At 54.1% G+C, this 17,928-nt stretch overlaps 1 protein-coding gene across 4 annotated transcripts; it reads left to right on the plus strand.

The window, feature by feature from the left end:
* Nucleotides 1-206: 206 nt before the first annotated feature.
* Nucleotides 207-9,091, plus strand: PTP4A3 (protein tyrosine phosphatase 4A3). 4 transcript variants are annotated; one of them, XM_050891242.1, is made up of 5 exons: nucleotides 207-589; nucleotides 2,280-2,372; nucleotides 6,371-6,501; nucleotides 7,125-7,199; nucleotides 7,681-9,091. In XM_050891242.1, the coding sequence occupies exons 1-5, from the start codon at nucleotides 485-487 to the stop codon at nucleotides 7,796-7,798; spliced, it is 522 nt and encodes a 173-aa protein (XP_050747199.1). In that variant the 5' UTR covers nucleotides 207-484; the 3' UTR covers nucleotides 7,799-9,091. The 4 variants fall into 4 exon arrangements, with proteins under 4 accessions (XP_050747199.1, XP_050747200.1, XP_050747201.1 ...); XM_050891243.1 differs by having other exon boundaries at nucleotides 6,410-6,501; XM_050891244.1 differs by lacking the exon at nucleotides 7,125-7,199.
* Nucleotides 9,092-17,928: the final 8,837 nt, after the last annotated feature.

Below are 17,928 nucleotides of genomic sequence, written 5' to 3' on the forward strand. Positions count from 1 at the left end.
TAGGCTCCCGGCCCCCCGTGCCACCCCCAAGTACTCCACATACCCCGATGGGGTAACGTGACGGGGGTCACCCTCCCGCCACCGCCCCCCCCCCATATGCAGAGGCCTTTCTAGAGCGCCAGGGAGCGCGCGGCACTGGAGGCGGCAGCCGCTCGCCGTCGCACACACGCCGAGGACGCCGACACTACAGCAAAGGGATTTTTTTTTTTTTTTTTAATTATTATTATTATTATTATCGTTAATATTATTTTTTCCCGTCTGGCTTTTTCCCCCGGGGGGCTTGCAGTGTGTCGAGGAAGCCGGCGCGCTCCCAGGAGCTGGGATTATTTGCACAACGTCTGTATACTGAGTTCTCGATCCTGTTTTATTTTTATTTTTTAAGCACAGAGGAGTTGTTGGGTTTTTTTTTCCCCTCCACGCCACGCTTTTCTTGGGTTTTTGCCCCACCGCCGTCAGCACCACCTCACCCTCCTCCCATCCCACCATGGCCCGGATGAACCGCCCTGCGCCGGTGGAGGTCTGCTACAAAAACATGAGGTTCCTGATCACCCACAACCCCACCAATGCCACGCTCAGCACCTTCTTGGAGGTAAGGAGGGGAGGCTGGAAGTGGGGGGCCGGGGCCCAGCTGCACATTTTGAGGCTAAAAGCTGATGTTGAGATGCAACAGGGATCAGTCCTGTGTAGGATGAGGCAGCGGCACATCCCCTTTGGTACCGCAGTGCCCGGTGGCATCCCAGGGCGGTAGGTCCAATCACCGCCGGCTTTTTGGGGTAGGATGTTTTGGAGGACCCCAAGCATGGTGTTTGGGCATGGCGGAGATGGAGCAGAGTTTCCCCATTCCTGTTGCATCCCCTGCCAGCTCCACCAGGACATCACGTCAAGGGGTTTTGCAGTGATGCACATGGATGCACGCGACCTCCCCTGCATCTCCCAGCACCTCAATAAGGACTTTTCATCCCAAATATCCCAGCGTCTTTCCAAGGTCCAGAGTGTGTTGGGCGGTGCATAAGGAGCTGGAGGGCTCAGTGTTGCACGAGCCAGCGATGGTGCCCTACCTGGGAGCGCTGCCTCCGGCACTGGCAGCAGCTGGGAGTTAGTGGGAGATTAATGGATGCGTGTCCGTGGTCCAGGGCAAAAGGCTTCGACTTGCTCTTTTTCTCAATGCCTGGGGGAAACACCGTGTCCTGCAGGTTCAGTCGAGCCAGCACAAGCAGCTTCTGCTTACAAGGAGTCGTTTTGGGATGTTACTGCATTCGCGGGGGAATGTGGGGCTGCATGTGAGCCTGGCGAAGGGGTTTTACCTTAGATCTAAACTGCATTGAGGTCCAACGTGCTGGCACCAGAGGCATCCTCTGAGCTCAAGGAAGTCCCCCCAACGCACACCCAAAAAAACCACGTGTGAGTGCCACCAGCTCAGAGAGCCGCAGGAAGGTTGTTGCGACGTGGGGACAGCCACCCCATACCCTGCATGCCATGCACAAGGCAGCGGGGATGGCACCAGTGGGAAGGGAGAAAAATTCCCCTTTCCTCCAGCCTCTTAGATTTTTGGCCGAGCTGCTGACTCTGCGGGGGTTTGCCATGGCCTGGTGAGCGCACACAGGGAACGAAGGAGATGGATCGTTGAAGGGGATGATCTCACACGGTGCCTGGCGAGGCCGGTACGCCGGCACGTAATCCGAGGGCAATCCTTGCGGCGGGCGATAAGCCACGCTGGAAACAGCCCAAGTCCCACGCCCAAGCCTGCAGCGTGTTGAAGTGATGACGGGATACGGCAACAAGGTCAAGAAGGAGCCCCTGAGCAATCTGCAAGATGCTGAGCGCGGTCGGCGGGCTGCGCTACGACCCCCCCTGCCGCCTCCGTGCATTTCTGCAGCAGGAGTTGCGACCTCACCGGGCGCAAATAATTTCTCCTTCGGGGGACTTGCGCCCGTGTCGGGGATGTTTCTTTGCCTGGGGTGTAAAGTCCCTGCTGGTGTGGCTGTCAGGGCTTAAAAATAAACTGCCCCGTTGGCGCTCGTGACTCCAAGGAGTCGTGAAGGTGCTGGATAAAAATCCTACCGTGGCCACGCGGCTTTGGTGCTCTGAGATTTCATGTTTCCTTGTGCTTCCTGGGCTGGATGGACCACGGGGGGTTTGCTTGAGGGTCCAGAGATGGGGCATGGCGCTGTTTTAGGGTCCATAGTGGTCCATGTGGTCATAGCAGGGCTTGAATGTGTTGGGGTTAACTGGGGTGCAAACTGGCAGGGTTTTTTTCAGACCCCTCCTTGCCTCCCCAGGATCTGAAGAAATACGGTGCCACCACGGTTGTGCGAGTGTGCGAAGTGACCTATGACAAGACCCCCCTGGAGAAGGACGGCATCACCGTCATGGTAGGTGGGCGGCAGGATGGGTGCCGGGGAGGCTGCCCACCCCCCTGCTTAAATATCCCCGTCCCTAAGGTCTGCTAAACACCCTGCATGTCAGATAGACCGAAGCGGCATCGCGCTTGCCCGGGAGCAGGGTTTGAAGCCCAACTTCATCCTCGGGGCGAGGCAGGCGAGCTCCCCGCTCCCCGGGGTTGAGATGGAGCTGGTGCTTTAAAAAAAAGAAAGTGCTGCCCACGCACCCGAAACTGTGACTCATACAGTTGAGTCGGCAGCTGCCTTCCCTGCCTGTTGCTCGGGCTTTAAAGCATCCAGGGGATGAGAGCGCCTGATCCCACGTGGAAGATGCACGTGGTTCCCATTACCCACGTGGTTCCCGTTACCCCCGGCGTTATCTTATTTGGGGGGGGGGGGGGGGGGGTTGCGGGTTTTTTGCTCTTCCAGCAGCCGGCTGGTGCAGCTCTGGGGGATGAAAGGGAGCAGGCAGCAAGCAGGAAAAGGCAGGGAGGCAGAGCAGGCAGCTGCCTGGGCTGCATCTTGGCTGATAAGTAATTGGAGATGATGTCAGGCGTGATTGCCCTGCCAGGGAGTTCAGCTCCAGCTGGAAAGTGAGGCTCTGCTCATTATTTAGGAAAGGGTTTTGAAGTGCCTCGTGTCTCCTGGGGTGGTCCTCTGTGTGTAGGTCCTCTCTATATAGCTCTCTCTGGATAATGTATATCCTATAGAGAGAGATAGCTATATCCTAGATCTTCTGGGATATAGGTAGATAATAGATCCTATGTCTCTCTAGATACAGATCCTCCAGATGCAGATCTCTCTAGATAGAGATGCTATGTCTTTATAGGATATATCTTACACAGAAAGATAGCTGTATCCTACATATAGAATCTGTATGTAGGATACCACATTTGCTTGCTTACACACCAAATTCTGCCCTTTACCCTGTTTCTGACTGGAGTCTTCCAGTCTGCGTTTCTAGACCTAGGATATACATACCTCTCTACATATCTTATATAGAGACATATCTATATCTAGGATATGTTTTATATAGGGAGATATCAATATCCTAGATATAGAAACTATATAAGACACTGTCTAGAAACCATATAGCTTCTATATATAAGTTTCTATAACTATATTGAAACTATATAAGGTATATCATATAGAGGGATATCTATATCCTATGTATCTATGGATAGATATATCCATGCAGATACAGAGATACCTCTATATATACCTATATAAAGTATATCTATATATATAGACTATATCTATATATCCTATGCCTTTCTTTGGGGAATAGGCACAAGCTAGTTGAGGCCTGACTGGCGTGGTGTGCCTGGGTGCCAGCGTCCACAGCCGCGGTGCCCACACGTACGGTTGTCCCGTCCTGGACACGCTCCCTGGGTGTTTTGGACGACGCCTCTGCTTTCGGCTCCTCTGTGTGCCGCAGGGGATCCCGAGCAATCTCTAGAGCTGATGGCAGTTACCAGGTTGTGCCAGGCGCGGGTGTCCTGTGCCATGGCCATCTGCTTGGCAGCTCTTCCAGCAGGTCAGAGGTGGGGCAGAAATCCTGCTAGAGAACCAGCGCTGTGCAGGTTTCACTGTAGGAAGGTTTATGGTGCAGGATGGATATACTGTATTGGATATACCAATACTGTTTAATATCTTCATCGATGATGTTGATAGTGGGATTGAGTGCGCCTTCAGCAAGTTTGCAGGTGACACCAAGCTGAGTGGTGCAGTTGATAGACTTGAGGGAAGGGATGCCATCCAGAGGGACCTTGACAGACTTGAGAGGTGGGCCTTTGCGAACTTCATGAAGTTCAACAAGGCCAAGTGCAAGGTCCTGCACCTGTGTCAGGGCAATCCCAAACATGGATACAGGCTGGGCAATAAGTGGATTGAGAGCAGCCCTGCAGAGGAGGACTTGGGGGTACTGGTGGATGAAGGACTACTGGACATGAGCCGGCAATATGCACTTGCAGCCCAGAAAGCCAGTTATCTCCTGGGCTGCATCAAAAGAGTGGCCAGCATGTCAAGGGAAGGGATTCTCCCCCTCTGCTCTGCTCTCATGGGACCCCACCTAGAGTACCACGTCAAGCTCTGGGGACCCCAGCACAAGAAAGACATGGACCTGTTGGAGCAGGTCCAGAGGAGGGCCACAAAAAAGGTCAGAGGGTTGGAACACCTCTGCTGTAGAGAAAGGCTGAGAGAGTTGGGTTTGTTCAGCCTGGGGCTGAGAAGGTTCCAGGGAGACCTTATTGCAGCCTTTCAATATAGAAAGAGGGTTTATAAGAAAGATGGAGAAAGACTTTTTACCAGGGTCTGTAGTGACAGGACAAGGGGCAACGGTTTTAAACTGAAAGAGGGTAGGTTTAGATCAGACATAAGGAAGAAAGTTTTTACGATGAGGGCGGTGAAATACTGGAACAGGTTGCCCAGAGAAGTTGTGGATGCCCCATCATTGGAAGTGTTCCAGGTCAGGTTGGATGGGGCTCTGAGCAACCTGATCTAGTGAAAGGTGTCCCTGCCCGTGGCAGGGGGGATGGACTAGATGATATTTGAAGGTCTCTTCCACCCCAAACCGTTCTATGAGTCGACGATTTTGTGATACGGTGTGTCTTCCCCGGTGCAAGCCCGGTGACCAGCACTCATGGCTGCAGCGGTGCTTTCCGGGCACCGCAGGGAGGACATGGTCTTGCTGGATGGGCATGGGCTGTGCGCGGTGGGCTGGCTCAAGCTTTAGGATACCCTGAAACCCAACGTGCTTCTGTCCTAGCAAAGCCCAACTGAAATCACATTACCTGTTCAAACACTGAAGTGAAGTGAAGCTCAGCAGCTACTTTTGCCATCTTACACCAAGGATGACTCCAGCACAGCAGCTTAGTGACTCACTCCTCAAACATGAGGATTATAGCCCCATGCTTCCCACTCACCGGGGATCGCCGTGCCACGTTCCCTCCAAGCAATGTTCCCCTGCCCATCCCCCTCTCCCACTGCTGCATAGCCAGTGGCCACGTTCCTCCTGCCAAATCCATTTTGGGAGAGAATTCCCCATTTTGGGAGAGACATGCAGCCTCGACTGGCTGCTGGTGCCCATGGGGAGAGACCATCCCTTCCCCAAAAAGCTGCACCAGTCACAGGCAAGGAGGGGGACACTTTTCCCCCATAGCAGAGCCCAGGGCTGGGGGATGCTTAATGCAGCACCCGTTTTACCCACTTCGTCACTGAGCCTCGATGTTGAGTCCATGCAGCTCAAGGATGAAGCTTAGAAGAAGATCGGTGCTTTTTTTTCCCCCCTTAAGAGCCTTTCCTGAAGGATGTTATTTAAATGTCCCTATTTGGAGGAGTCCCTCTGGAAGGACGGAGCCCTTCGGCTCTCCCTAGGGCTGCGGAAGGGGTCCCCAGAGCATCCTTTTGGGGCTTGCGAGGTCACCTTCCCCTCCACGTGTTGCAGCAAGCTGAATTTCGGCACCGCATCAGGCCCTGAGATTTCAGCCATCTCCAAGCCACCTTTGCTCAAACTTCCTACAAAGTGGCTTTGTGCTCCCAAGTGCTGGATTTAGACAGGAGCTGGCAGGGGGAAGGATGGGATTTGCAGCTCCCCGAAGCTCAGTGCAGTCAACCGAATGGGGAGGAGGCAGGCAATGGCCACCCTGGTCTGCAGAGGCAGGAGGACATGTGGACCATGCTGCAGGTCCTGTAGGTGCTCCTGAAGGCTGAACCTGTCCATAGGAGATGGGAGGACCCCAGAACTAGACTTGTATGGCTGCAAACCCTGAGCCAAAGCGACCAGGCGATTCCTGCATGCCGGACGGTGCTGCAAAACCCGCTACATCCCTGCGGAGCTGCACTGTGAGCCGAGTTCCCAGCACACGCATCTGCCTTCCCACTGCCGAGGCCCCAAACACCATCGCCCTGAGTAAAAAGCAATACCCTGAGTTTTTACCTAGGGTCTGACAGTGTTTCTCTCTTGCCCCAACCTTGCCCCCGCCTTGCAGGATTGGCCATTCGATGATGGAGCGCCTCCTCCCAGCAAGATAGTGGAAGATTGGCTCAACTTGCTGAAGACCAAGTTCTGCGAAGACCCCGGCTGCTGCGTGGCCGTGCACTGCGTGGCCGGCCTGGGGCGGTAAGTCAGAGCCTGGCACCCCGGCTGCCACTCCACCCATGAAGGGGGAAGAGGGAAAACCATTCCTGCTCTCCTTCTAAGGTGGAGACCTTAGTGGGAATAGGCATTGACGGGGGGAGCTGCTGCCTGAGCTCTTCCTTGCACTTCTTATGGCCAAATCCTGGGCACTGAGTTGCTCGGTGCTGTCCTGCCGGTGCCCCACGGCGATTTTGCTTTTGCTAAGAGCTCGTCATGGAAATATTGCAGAACGCTTCCCGCTACAACCGGAAGCCACTGCGTTTCAAGAGCCGCAGTGTTTTGCTCCTCCCCTCACTGCAGGTCAGGTTTTGCATGTGTATTTACATCCACTTTTCCAATAGATTTGCCTCCAAAGTCCTCGTGCTCATTACAAGAGCAGCAAACAGCTGCCAGCCCCATCCTGGGGGTTTTACCCCCAAAACCAGCCGCTCCTTGGGGCAGCGCTTGCAGCCAAATGGCAAGAAATTACAAACTGAAAGCCAGCGCCGGCGATTGCCCGCAATGCCGCCATTACAGCCCTGCGGTGTTCCCCCCCGCCCCAGGATGGGATGTCAGCCTCTGGGCCGCATGGCTGGGGAGTGACCGCCACTGCCATTGCCTTTCAGCGCTCCTGTCCTTGTCGCGTTGGCCTTGATCGAGAGTGGGATGAAGTACGAAGATGCCATCCAGTTCATCCGACAGTAAGTCAAGCAGCGTTTCGATGTTGGGGGAGAAAGCTGCTCCTCTCCGAGGGAACGGAGAGATCTGCTGTATCCCAGGGTTTTTTTGGGGTGCCAGGGTTGTTTTTCTCTCATCCTTAGGGGAGGAGAAGGGAGGTTGCTGGCATCGAGCCCCCTGTGCCTTTGCATCAGGGCTGCAGGAGGCTGGGGCAGCAGCTGGGAGCATCCCTGGGGGGCTTTCGGCAGGCGCCCTGCTTCTGGCAGCTGCCCACGCGTTTCCTCCCCAGCTCTCCATGTCCTGAGACTCGCAGGGTGGATGAGTGAGAAAAGCTGCTGGAGTCGGTGCCCGTCTCCATCCCCGGAGGATGCACACAGCTGCAGCCTCCAAAATCCCTTACTGTTCCAGGCAGGGGGGTTCAGCACCCCGATAGGGTCGGGTTCAGGGTGGGGGTTCTTCTCCTGCCACACCGCTGACTGTGCTGGCCCTTCTCTGTCCCCACAGGAAGCGCAGAGGAGCCATCAACAGCAAGCAACTGACGTACTTGGAAAAATACCGACCAAAGCAGAGACTCCGATTTAAGGACCCTCATAACCACAAGAACAAATGCTGCATCATGTAACCTCAATGACCTCTTGCCAAAATCCGTGCACACAGACACCCGGGCACTCGCACACATCCCACCCCCTCACCTCCTCGCCCAGCCCCGCGCACCGCACGCGCCGCCCCACTGCCAGGGCTGGGGTGGGGGGACATGGAGCACCACCAGCGTGTTCCAGCACTCACAGCACCGTCGTCTTGCCGGACCCCTGAAAAAGGCTGCTCTCTCCAGCTACAGCCCCAAGGAGGGAAGGCGGCGCTGCCCTTTGACTCTTGGCGTTAGCAGGCAATGAGCTCACATGACGGTTCTTCATCGCCTTCCTCCTCCTCCCTTTCCCCTCCCATTGCACTGAGACGGATGGGCGAAGGGTGCTTGGTTTGGGGTGATGCAGGCAGGGCTGTGCCAGCTGAGAAGGGATGGGGAGCAGGAGGGCCCGAGTACCCCCAGAAAAACCCTTTCCCACCTCTTCCCTATAAATAAGGGCTGCAGCAGCAGGGACAGAGGTGGGGATGGCGCAGTGGCCTCAGGGGGAAAGACGGTGATAGCAGGGAGAGGTGAAGGGGGCTCATAGCTTGGTGCTGGCCTTGTGGCCACAGGAAGGGCTGAGCTAAGTCCCTCCAGCACCATTCCCTTTCTCCTGGCCCCTCTGCCACTTCACCATCTCCCCGTTGCCTCAGTGCCAGCCAGGATGCTGCAGATGGGGCTCGTTGGGGGCTTGCTGCAGCGAAGGCAGAGGCGCTGGGAAACTCGGGGACTGTGGCGGGGCTTTGAGGCACCCAGCTTTGCCGGGGTGCAAGGTCAGCACTGGGTCCCCCAAAGTGTGGGGTGCTCTTATTTGTAGCTTCCAAATTCAATGCACAGGGTGGTGGGTTCTCTCCTGTTGTGTCCCCATCACTAAGCCGTGGCGCAAACCCCAATTCTGGCTGTGATGCCCTGGGGATGCAATGTGTATCTCAGGGCACGTCCATGTCCTCCACTGCTGCGTTTGCTGGCCGAGGGGCTGGGCTGCAGCTTTCCTGGGGGATTTTAAGTGCTCCTGGCAAGAGCACGTCACCAAATTTTGCACCTGCCTTTCCCACATCTGTAACGCAGCGCCTGGCACCCCGAAACCCCTCGGCATGTGCCCTGGTGGGGTGGACTCAGAGCTGCCCCTGAACCGGGACATTAAACATCTCAACTTTCTGCCTTTGAACACTTGTAGCAGCTGGAGCGGTGGGCACGTAGGGGGCATGGGGGTGTTTTTTCTTTTGACGAGGATAAGAAGAAATTTGCTAATTAAAGGAAAAAAAAAAAACTTTAAAAAAAACCCTGTTTGTCTTCCGCATGTCCTCTGGCCTTTCTTTCTCCCATCACTGCCCAGTGGAGCCCGGGAGGTGACCCATGGCCCCCCAGACTGATCCCCAGCACTGGGTCACAGCTGGCTGCCATCCACCATTTACCAGAGCATACGTGTGGCCCAAGGGATGCTCCAGGTATCCTTTGAGCTCACTGCTGCTCAACCCCTCTGCTGCAGAGGATCGCAGTTGTTGGGGCAAGGAGGGCTAGTCATCCCACATCTTGTGGTTTTAGGCTGCCCAACTTGAGATGCCTTCAGTGCTCTGTGTTGGGTATCTCCAAAGGTTTGTGTGCCTTCCAAAACGTAGACTATCCAGAGACATTTGCTTCCGAGGGTTCATCTCTTGGGATAAGCGGTGAGGAAGGCTGGTTAGACACCTTCAGTACCTGCAGAAGGGTAGGGGATGGCTTTATGCCACCACACGTGGGCAGAGGAGGAGCTTGGAGCCGTTTCCAGCGCTACTCCTCCCCTCCCGATGGGAGCCAGCCCCACTGTACAGCAGGGATGGCCATCCCATGGGACGGGCTGTGGTGCCAAGTGAGGTGGGGACCCTCCATGCATGGTCCCGGAGGTGTCAAACTGCACACCTCAGGCCTGTCCAAGCCTCCGCGTTGTGGGACAGCCCTTGGTCCCTTGAGTTTCTCCTGCCACATTCCAGGCTGTTGATTCCTATGTCTCATGGGGAAGGCAGCAATGGTCGAAGGATCTGCGTTGGCTGGGAAGGGTGAGAAACTGGGCAAAGGCCTGATCCTGTATTACAGCAGTCCCGCTGGGTGGATCACCGTCCCCTTCCTGGCCGGGTGTGTCCTCCTGCTGCTAAAATAGGTGCTGCTTCGTCCCCAGGGGCAGTAGGAGGTGTCTCGGCATTGCGACGGGGACAGCCCCAATACCTCTCAGCCAGGAGACCTCACGGTCCCATGTGCTCCCCGGTCACAACAGGCTGTGCCCATGACTTGCGAAGAGTTTAGGATAAAGCAGTGGGAACCGTTGCTTTGCAGGCTTGGAGATATTTCTGCCCTGGCAAGAGGAGGGGAAATGTTTTCCTCACCCATGCTTATGGGAGCATCACATGGCAGATTGCCCAGGGCAAGCGGTCCAGGGCTTCAGCCACGATGCTTTTGAGTTGGGGTTGGGACGGGGACAGAAGGGCTTGAATTCAGCCTCCTTTGGCCACGGGAACTCTTCACATCCTCCATGCAGGGTTTGATGGTGGAAGTGCTCGGTGGTGAGCTCTGATGAGAGTATACCCAATCTCAGCTTGGTGGGCTTGTTTCGGGGGAACAGGAGCGGGACAGGCTTTGCAGTGCTCCTTGGCTTTATGTAGCGTCAACCCAACCACCTTAACAACAGGGAGCTTCTAGTGTAAGAGCAGTCCTTGACCTGGTACAATCCATGTGGCCAAATCCTGACCGCCTCTGGCTGGCAGAACAGCATCTTGATACTCGTCAAGTTTTATGAGTCACTGCAAAAAAAAAAAACCCAAAACCATGCTGGTTTAATTGTCCTAATTTTTTTCTTTTTTTAATGGATATCTCCCCCCTGTCCTGGAATTTGCTGTCACCTCCCGTGTGCTGCTCCGTGGACAGGACACCTCAGCAGCCCAGGAGCTGCCGTCCTTGCATGGAAAGCTTGAACCCACTCCAAGATTTCTCTGGCTTGGACTGCCAGATACTAGGGATTTTTTTGGTATGGACTTGGGCTCCTAGCTCTGAGGTGCCAGCTCCTTGATGTTTCAGTCTAGGGAGGGTTACAGAAACATAACGGGCTGGGGAAATTGAGGGGTCTTCCAACTGGGTTTTGGGTTAGAAATCTCAAAGAAGAGCCCAGTTCCCTCACAAAAATCTTGGGACAGTTGGGGAAGAGGGGAAGTTGGAGCTCAGTAGACACATAGCACCAGAGTGAGGCCTAAGCAGCCAAGGGCTCACGGTTTGGGCTGCTTTCAGGGTCTCTCCTTATATGCTAATCCTCGTTTCACCTCAGATGCCAAGATGCTGAAAGGAGAGCCTTAAAAATCTGACATACTTGCTGAGTCTGCTATTGCTCCAGTTGTCTCCATTGGGTCTTGGCAGATGTCATAGGGAACAGACACCCCCATGGCTTTGGCTACAAACTAACCACCTGCCCTTTTCTGCAGAAGCAAAGGCACAAACTGGGTTTTATACCTCCTCACCCCTATCCACCTCCCTCACCTCCATGGAAACCCGCCATCTTTCCATAGTTTGCAGGGGCAGGGCTCCAAACTGGTAGCAAGAGCATTGGAGACTCAAGACATGGCAAAGCAGAGATGCCTTAACCATCAGACCAAGAGCTTGTAGGCTTTGCCCAGGAATCAATCATGGCTGAACCTCGCATGGGAGAATAAATCTGAGCAGCAATTTGTAGTTGTGTCCTCTCACCAGTGGCACACGCGTGCCCTTATCTGCGTTTCAGTTAAGAGGCTCGTGTGTCCCTTCTGTTCTCCACGTTTGCCAGTCAGATGGAGTGCGTGGTGGGGGCAGCGGTGGGAAGGAAGGCAACGCGGCTGCCGCAAATGGCCAGCTCTTTATTTAAGAAAGGTTTGGTGATGTGTAAAGACTTCGCATTTGTAAATTAATGTTATGAGTCTTGCAGTAAGGCTGACACTGTGGTGCTTGAGCTGAGAGCTTCAGATGAGGATGTTTATGAATAACAGATTTCCCAAGGAAGCCAAGAGTCTTGCTCTATCTACAATAGAACGAGTCGTTTTCTTTTTTTTTTTCATTGGGTTTGTTTTTTATTAGTCCTAGTGGGAAAGCGCACAGGGAGATTCATGACTTCCATGCAGTTTCCAGGGTCTTATATCTTATTTGCTTCCAGCGGGCTGGGTAGGTGCAGTTTGGCGGGTGGATTTGGATGGGATACTGTCTGGTGGGAGAAAAATGTGGCTGGTTTCTTTGTGCAGCGGGGGGGTCACGGGCCGGCTGTGATCCCGCTCGCAGGCTCTAGCAGACATTCCCGGGGAGGGGGGCATTTCGCCGCGCTCGGCTTCCCTTTAGACGATGATCTCCCAATGAACTCCCAACTTCCCTGCTGTTTCTTTCTGTGCAACAAAGAACTGCATATTTTCCTTTTTAACTCCGTGGGCAATCGTAGTAGTATGTAGATTAAGCCCAGATGACTTCTTTTTTTTTTTTTTTTTTTTTTTTTGGTCTGAGCCATAGCTAAATTATTATACCCAATGCTTTTTGTATCAGACAGCATCACTTTAAATATGCAGATGAGGTATAGGATCTTGACACTTTATAACCTTTTTAAAAAGAAACTTGTCTGTTTATTTACGTCTTGTGTAAAAAGGAAAAAAAAAATGTATGCCTTTTAGTAATCACTTTTTTTTTTTTTTTGAGTTTTATGAAATTACGGTGGTTACACTCCAGCAGCGAAATAAAAAGCGTTCACTGTTTTGTACATCCCTGCGTGCTGCGGTGCTGCTACTGGGGGAGTTCTCAAGATGGGGGAGGCAAAGGCAGAGCCGAACTCTGGCCAAGGGACGGTGGAGGGGCGCAGGGAGGGGGTGTCGGGGTCCTGCTGCCTCCCCTTGGCTGGAGACCTCAGCCCACTCCTGTCCCATCCCAAATGTGTCCCAGCCATTCCCTGGGTTATTTTCCTCCTTTCATCCCATTCCCCTTTCCTGGGGGCTCCTGGCACAGGCAACAGAGGTGGCTGGGAAAGGGGTTGGACCTGATGCAATTAGATGATGGGCTGCAGCCAGATTAGATAAAGTGGAGCCTGGGGCAGAAAGAAGTGATTTCCCCAGTGCCAAGGCAGGTGCTAGGGGTGCACCCAGGGCTCCAGGTGTTCACATAAAGCCCTTTTCCCCATGGGCTGCTCTCTGTCCCATCCAGCATAGTCACTGCATGTTCCATCTCCAGCCCTTCCTTAGCAAAACATCATGCAGGTCTTCAGCAGTGATTGCCAGGCCAGGCAGCCCCCACTTCCAGCAGGCCCCCAGCATAGCCACCATCATCACAGCAGGGTCAGGAGCCTTGCCAGAGAGAGTCCAACCATCACAGCATTTACTTCCAGTCCAAGCGAGGTCTTCTCCAGAGGAGTGTCTGGCAGCAGGGAGACCCCAGAGCTGGTCTGCAGCAGTGGACTTGCCTTAGCTGAGCCAGCTAATTGCGTTGCTCACTTACCAAAGTGTGTCATGGTTTTTAAGTACCCACCTCATCATCAAATAATTGGCATACGCAGAGCCCACACACACCGTCATCCTGTGTCCAGCGTGTCTCAACTGAGGTAGTTGGATAAAAGATGCTGTAAGGCTCAGAGATGCCTTTTATCCCGCATGGAAAGAGCAAACCCCGTAGCAAGGTTGTAGGGTGCTGTTGGACAAGCTGCCCAACTGAGGGCCCCTGTTGGGCCCCCAAGGGCCCATGGCTAATAAATCATAGCATGCAAGAGCCTGACTGCTTGAGGTCACCTACGCAGTGGGCAGCCCTTGTACCAGAAACACACCAAATACCTGGATGGACTGTGACTAGCCTCTCTGGGCTCTGCCATGAAGCAGCAATGGGAGGAACCAGCTCCTAAATATGCATCATCTGCCAGCACAAACACACCTGCCAGGGACGCCTGGGTTAGGAAGATCTTGCAGCTGGAGATCTGATGTCTGCTTCTTCCTCCCTTGCTGCTTCTCCTATTATAGACCAGTTTAACAGCTAAACCTACTGGGTGGAGAGCAGCTGCTCAGTGACTGAGGTCTTGGGGCAGCGTCTCCCAGTTGAGCAACACAAGACATGTTGACCTCAGTCCACCCAGGAAGGTAGACTGGGCGGACTGGTCAGCGCACCAGCAAGGAGGAACCGGGTTGAATATTAGGGTAGACTTTCTGCTGGTGAAATGGACTTTTGGAGGGAGGACAGGGTATTCAAGCCCTTGGAGGACTTCTAAGAACAGGACAGACATTTTGTTCCATCCAAGGTCAGGATGGAAGGATGACCTCTGTTATTTGATTTTTATCCCTAACCCCACTAATGTTTTGTGGTCAGCTGCGGTCCAGCTTAGCTCTTCTTCAGGCTCAGAACCAGCTGAGAGTTTTAACTGCCAAGTTAAAACTGCGGAGGCAACTGACCTAGGCAGGACATGGGACACTCGGAGACATGGCAGGTATCTCGGCATTTCTGTAGGAACTGGCACATGTCGTCTATGGGAAAATATCTTCCCTTGCCTGGGAGAGGGGGAAGGCTGAAATGACTTAGACTCAATGTTTTCTGCAGGAAGGGCCTGCTAGGAAAAGAGGTCTGATTTGGAAGACATGAGATGGGTTTTACTTACCCACTCTCACCATCCAGTTCCAACTCCACACCCTCAGTCCTGCCCCATAGCTGGGACTCCTGGAGGAACCAGGCACTATAATGTACCAGCCAGGCTGCTGAAGAGGTGGGCTCTTGGGAACCACCACAGGTCAACAAAGCCAGCAGATCTTGGGGAGCTTTTAGCTTTTGACCCTCTCCAGTGAGTGTTGTCCATAGCAAAGCTCTTCCAGGGGAAAACATTCAACCAGCTCAGTCCCGGGTTAGGGCAGGAGGGCACAGGCCAGCGGGTTGCTGCATGGGGAGCTGGTTCAAGGCTGTTGCAAGGTGGGCACTGATGTTACTGCTTCAAATTCAGGAGTGTGATCAGGTTTCCTTACACTTCCACTGCCAGACTGATGGTTCAGGATTAGTCTCAATGATTAAACTATTTGCAACAGGGCTTGTAAGAGCCATTTGTCCATCTCTCTACCCCAAGAATTTGAATCCAATGACTGATTTAACCCCGCAGAGCATGAGAGCTCCCAACAACGCCATGTTCCTGCAAGACCAATGAAAACAGCAGATGATAAAGGAAAGACCTAAGTGCTATGTCCAGTAGAGCATAGCCTAACCTTGGTTAGATACCCAAGAGTCCGCCCAGAGGAGACATTACACACACCCCACCCATTGGAGAGCTGCTCAGTGCTTCACCACTGGCAGAGACTACCCATCGGACATGAAAACAGGCTTCGCTCACGAAACCAGTTGAGTTTTTAACTCTGCCCCCCATGACCAAGGCAGGAAGGCAAAGAGCAGAGTCTCCATGGTGGCTGAGGAGCAGGAGCTTGCATGAACAGGCTGGTAAGCAAGGAAAGCTGACGCTAATTGTGTGAGCTCCTGAGTAATTACAAGGGGTTGGGTGGGGTAAGTGGGGAAGCGGGGTGGAAACTCCCCTCATGCTGCTGTAGGCTCAGGAAGGCTTTTCAGCGAGATGCCAGCTTGGAAGAGGGGAGGGCTGCAGCAGGGTGGCGTGGCCAGAGCTGTCCTTGGATTGCCCCAGCGCTCCACAAGTGCTCTGCAAGGCAGATCCTTATCTCCTTGCAGGCTTTGAACCACACAGCTGCAAGGGGCACTGCCTTTACAGTTGTGCAATAAGCAACTGGGCCTTCAATCAGCCTAATTGCTGCCTCGCCTCCCAACCAGGAGGGCCAGGGGGACTTCTGAACATGGGCGCGTGTGCTGGAGAAACACCCACCCGCACTCCTGCCTGTACACGCTGCCTCCTACCTGCCTACATTCCTCCTTGCTCTCCGTCACTGAAAAACGTGCACCCCTTTGCAGGCCAGACCCCGACTCTCTGTGTTAGGCTGTTGCCACTTCATGCACAGGTTCCTGCCCCCCCTAAGAGGAGCACTATGAAAGTCCATCAAATTGGGGTATTCTGGAAAGGTCTAAGTTGACCACTCACAGGTCCTGGGATCTCTTCCGAACTCGTGCCATGGTCTGCAGTGCCTTAGCCCATTCTCAGCAGAGGAGGTGGGTACCTACAAGCCCCATCACAGCCACATATTGCGGTGCCTTCAGTCCGGCCAACACCAAAAGCAGTGCGATCCACCGAGCTCAAGGTGGGTGACCACGGTGTGGTCTCATCCCTGGCTCCCTTTCCAGTCAGCAGAGACCAAGTGAAGAGTCAATACTGGAGAATCAGGAGGGACTAATCTCATCCTGGCACGGACAGTTCTTTCAGAGCTCCACCACCACAGAGGGACCCCAGACACTCCGCTCACATAGACACCCCCACACTGGAGAGACCCAAACTCTTGGGAGATGACCCATGACTCAGAGCTCATCCTGTCAATGTTACTAACCCACCTCAGAAAGTCAGCTCTCTGCAGAGCCACGGAGGCAAAGGTTGCGGGGTCTTCTCTAAAGTCTAGACCCGCCATGGTCCAGGCTCACGAGACTGGATAAAAATGCTTTGTGAGGGCTGCCTTGGTCCCTGTTTGCTACGTGCTGAGCCATGATGGAACCCTTCTTTGCTTATTTTGGACTGCTGCTGGCTGTCACAGCCAACATTGGCTCTTCTTGGGCACAGCGCGGCTCTCATCACTGCTCCTGTCAACCTGCTTGGGATCGGCCTTTTTGCAACGTCTCCACCTGAGGACATCATGCTGTCTGAAAGGGGTCTTCCAGCTTCCCTCTGTGCCCAGGGAGACATGCACCATCAGGGAGAGGCTGTGCAGCAATTGCAGGCTGCAGGGGTGAAGGTCTCGCCTCCCCCCAGGATCTGGGGGACCCTGTGGGTCTGGGCACAAGGCACAGGAGGGTGGGAGGTGCTGCCCTGTTTGCACTGCGGTATCTGGAAACTCCCATGCTCATAGGTATGAAAATGTAGGGCAGAGCTTGGGTTGGGAAGAAAATTAAAATGTTCGCAACAAATGTAGCTGAAAAGTCAAGTGGGGAATGAGGCACTGCTTGGCAAAGGTACAGGAACGCGGAGCGCCAGGGGTGGGTTTTGCCCTGGGAGCTTTCCCTGCAAACAGAGCAAGGAGGAGAAGGAGAAACTCTTTGCCCAGATTTACACGACCACCCCCACGGTTCAGAAAGGGGGTTCTACAAACTGCTGCTGCATGCTGTGACCACAGCAAGGAGCTGTGCTGTCCTGCCTCAGCCACTCACTGGGCAGGACCTCGGGGCAGAATTTGTTTTTACCGTCAGAGAGAGCAAACATTTGAGTGGCAGGAGGGGAAGAGGCTTGCACAGAGCCTGGAAAGGGCTGAGTCACTCACTGTCGGTGTCAGCAGCCGAGGAGAAAGCGCGGCTGCCAAACAGCCACCTGGAGCTTTGTCAGCGCATCCTTAAAAAAAAAAGAATAAGGAAAAAAACCTCAGCTGACGGCCTCTCTCGCATCCTGACGGAGAGCTACGTGTGCCGCACGCAGCCAGGGAGTTCCCTGCAAAAGCAGTGGCTGTGGAAAATGCCCTTCCCTGGCTGCAGGTGCTGGTTTCTGTTGCAACATCTCCCTTGGGGCTCGCAGAGCAGAGGAGGCTGAGCAGCTCTCCCACAGCAACCGGGCAGCCTCCAGGGACGTGTCATGGCCAAGCTGGGGCTCAGTCCAAGGACCGGGGGCGGGAGATGATTAGAGACTTGACAGCTCGGCACTGGGAGAAGCACGACGCAAGAGCTGCCTCCGCCTCGAAGAGATAACTGTGAGGCTGGCAACGCTGCTGACTTCAGCCAGGGACTGACTCACCTAAGCCAGGGCATCTTGTCTGGATATCAGGTGGAGACAGGGAGAAGGAATGCATTTAAATGAGCTTTGATCTTTAAGGCAAACAACACCAGCTTGTTTTGCAGCACTCAGGCAGCCATGGGTGACAGAGAAGGACGGCCAAATGGGTTTCGGGGTGCCCGGTTCAAGGCACCCGTTTTCAGTGGATGGATGCTCAGCACTCAAAACAAGGGCTGTGATAAAGGGCTATCATGAAAACTCATCTGGTGCTGCCAAATAGCAGGGCCAGACATCTTGGGGCTCTTTTTGGGTTGCAAATCTGCTCGGTTGA

Source organism: Gymnogyps californianus, chromosome 2, assembly GCF_018139145.2.
Source record: "Gymnogyps californianus isolate 813 chromosome 2, ASM1813914v2, whole genome shotgun sequence".
Lineage (NCBI taxonomy): Eukaryota > Metazoa > Chordata > Aves > Accipitriformes > Cathartidae > Gymnogyps > Gymnogyps californianus.

Coding starts and splice junctions, on each gene's coding strand:
- PTP4A3 (XM_050891242.1), top strand. CDS start 485: ATGGCCCGGATGAACCGCCCTGCGCCGGTGGAGGTCTGCTACAAAAAC. Junction 590..2,279: donor CGCTCAGCACCTTCTTGGAG/GTAAGGAGGGGA, acceptor TTGCCTCCCCAG/GATCTGAAGAAATACGGTGC. Junction 6,502..7,124: donor TGCGTGGCCGGCCTGGGGCG/GTAAGTCAGAGC, acceptor ATTGCCTTTCAG/CGCTCCTGTCCTTGTCGCGT.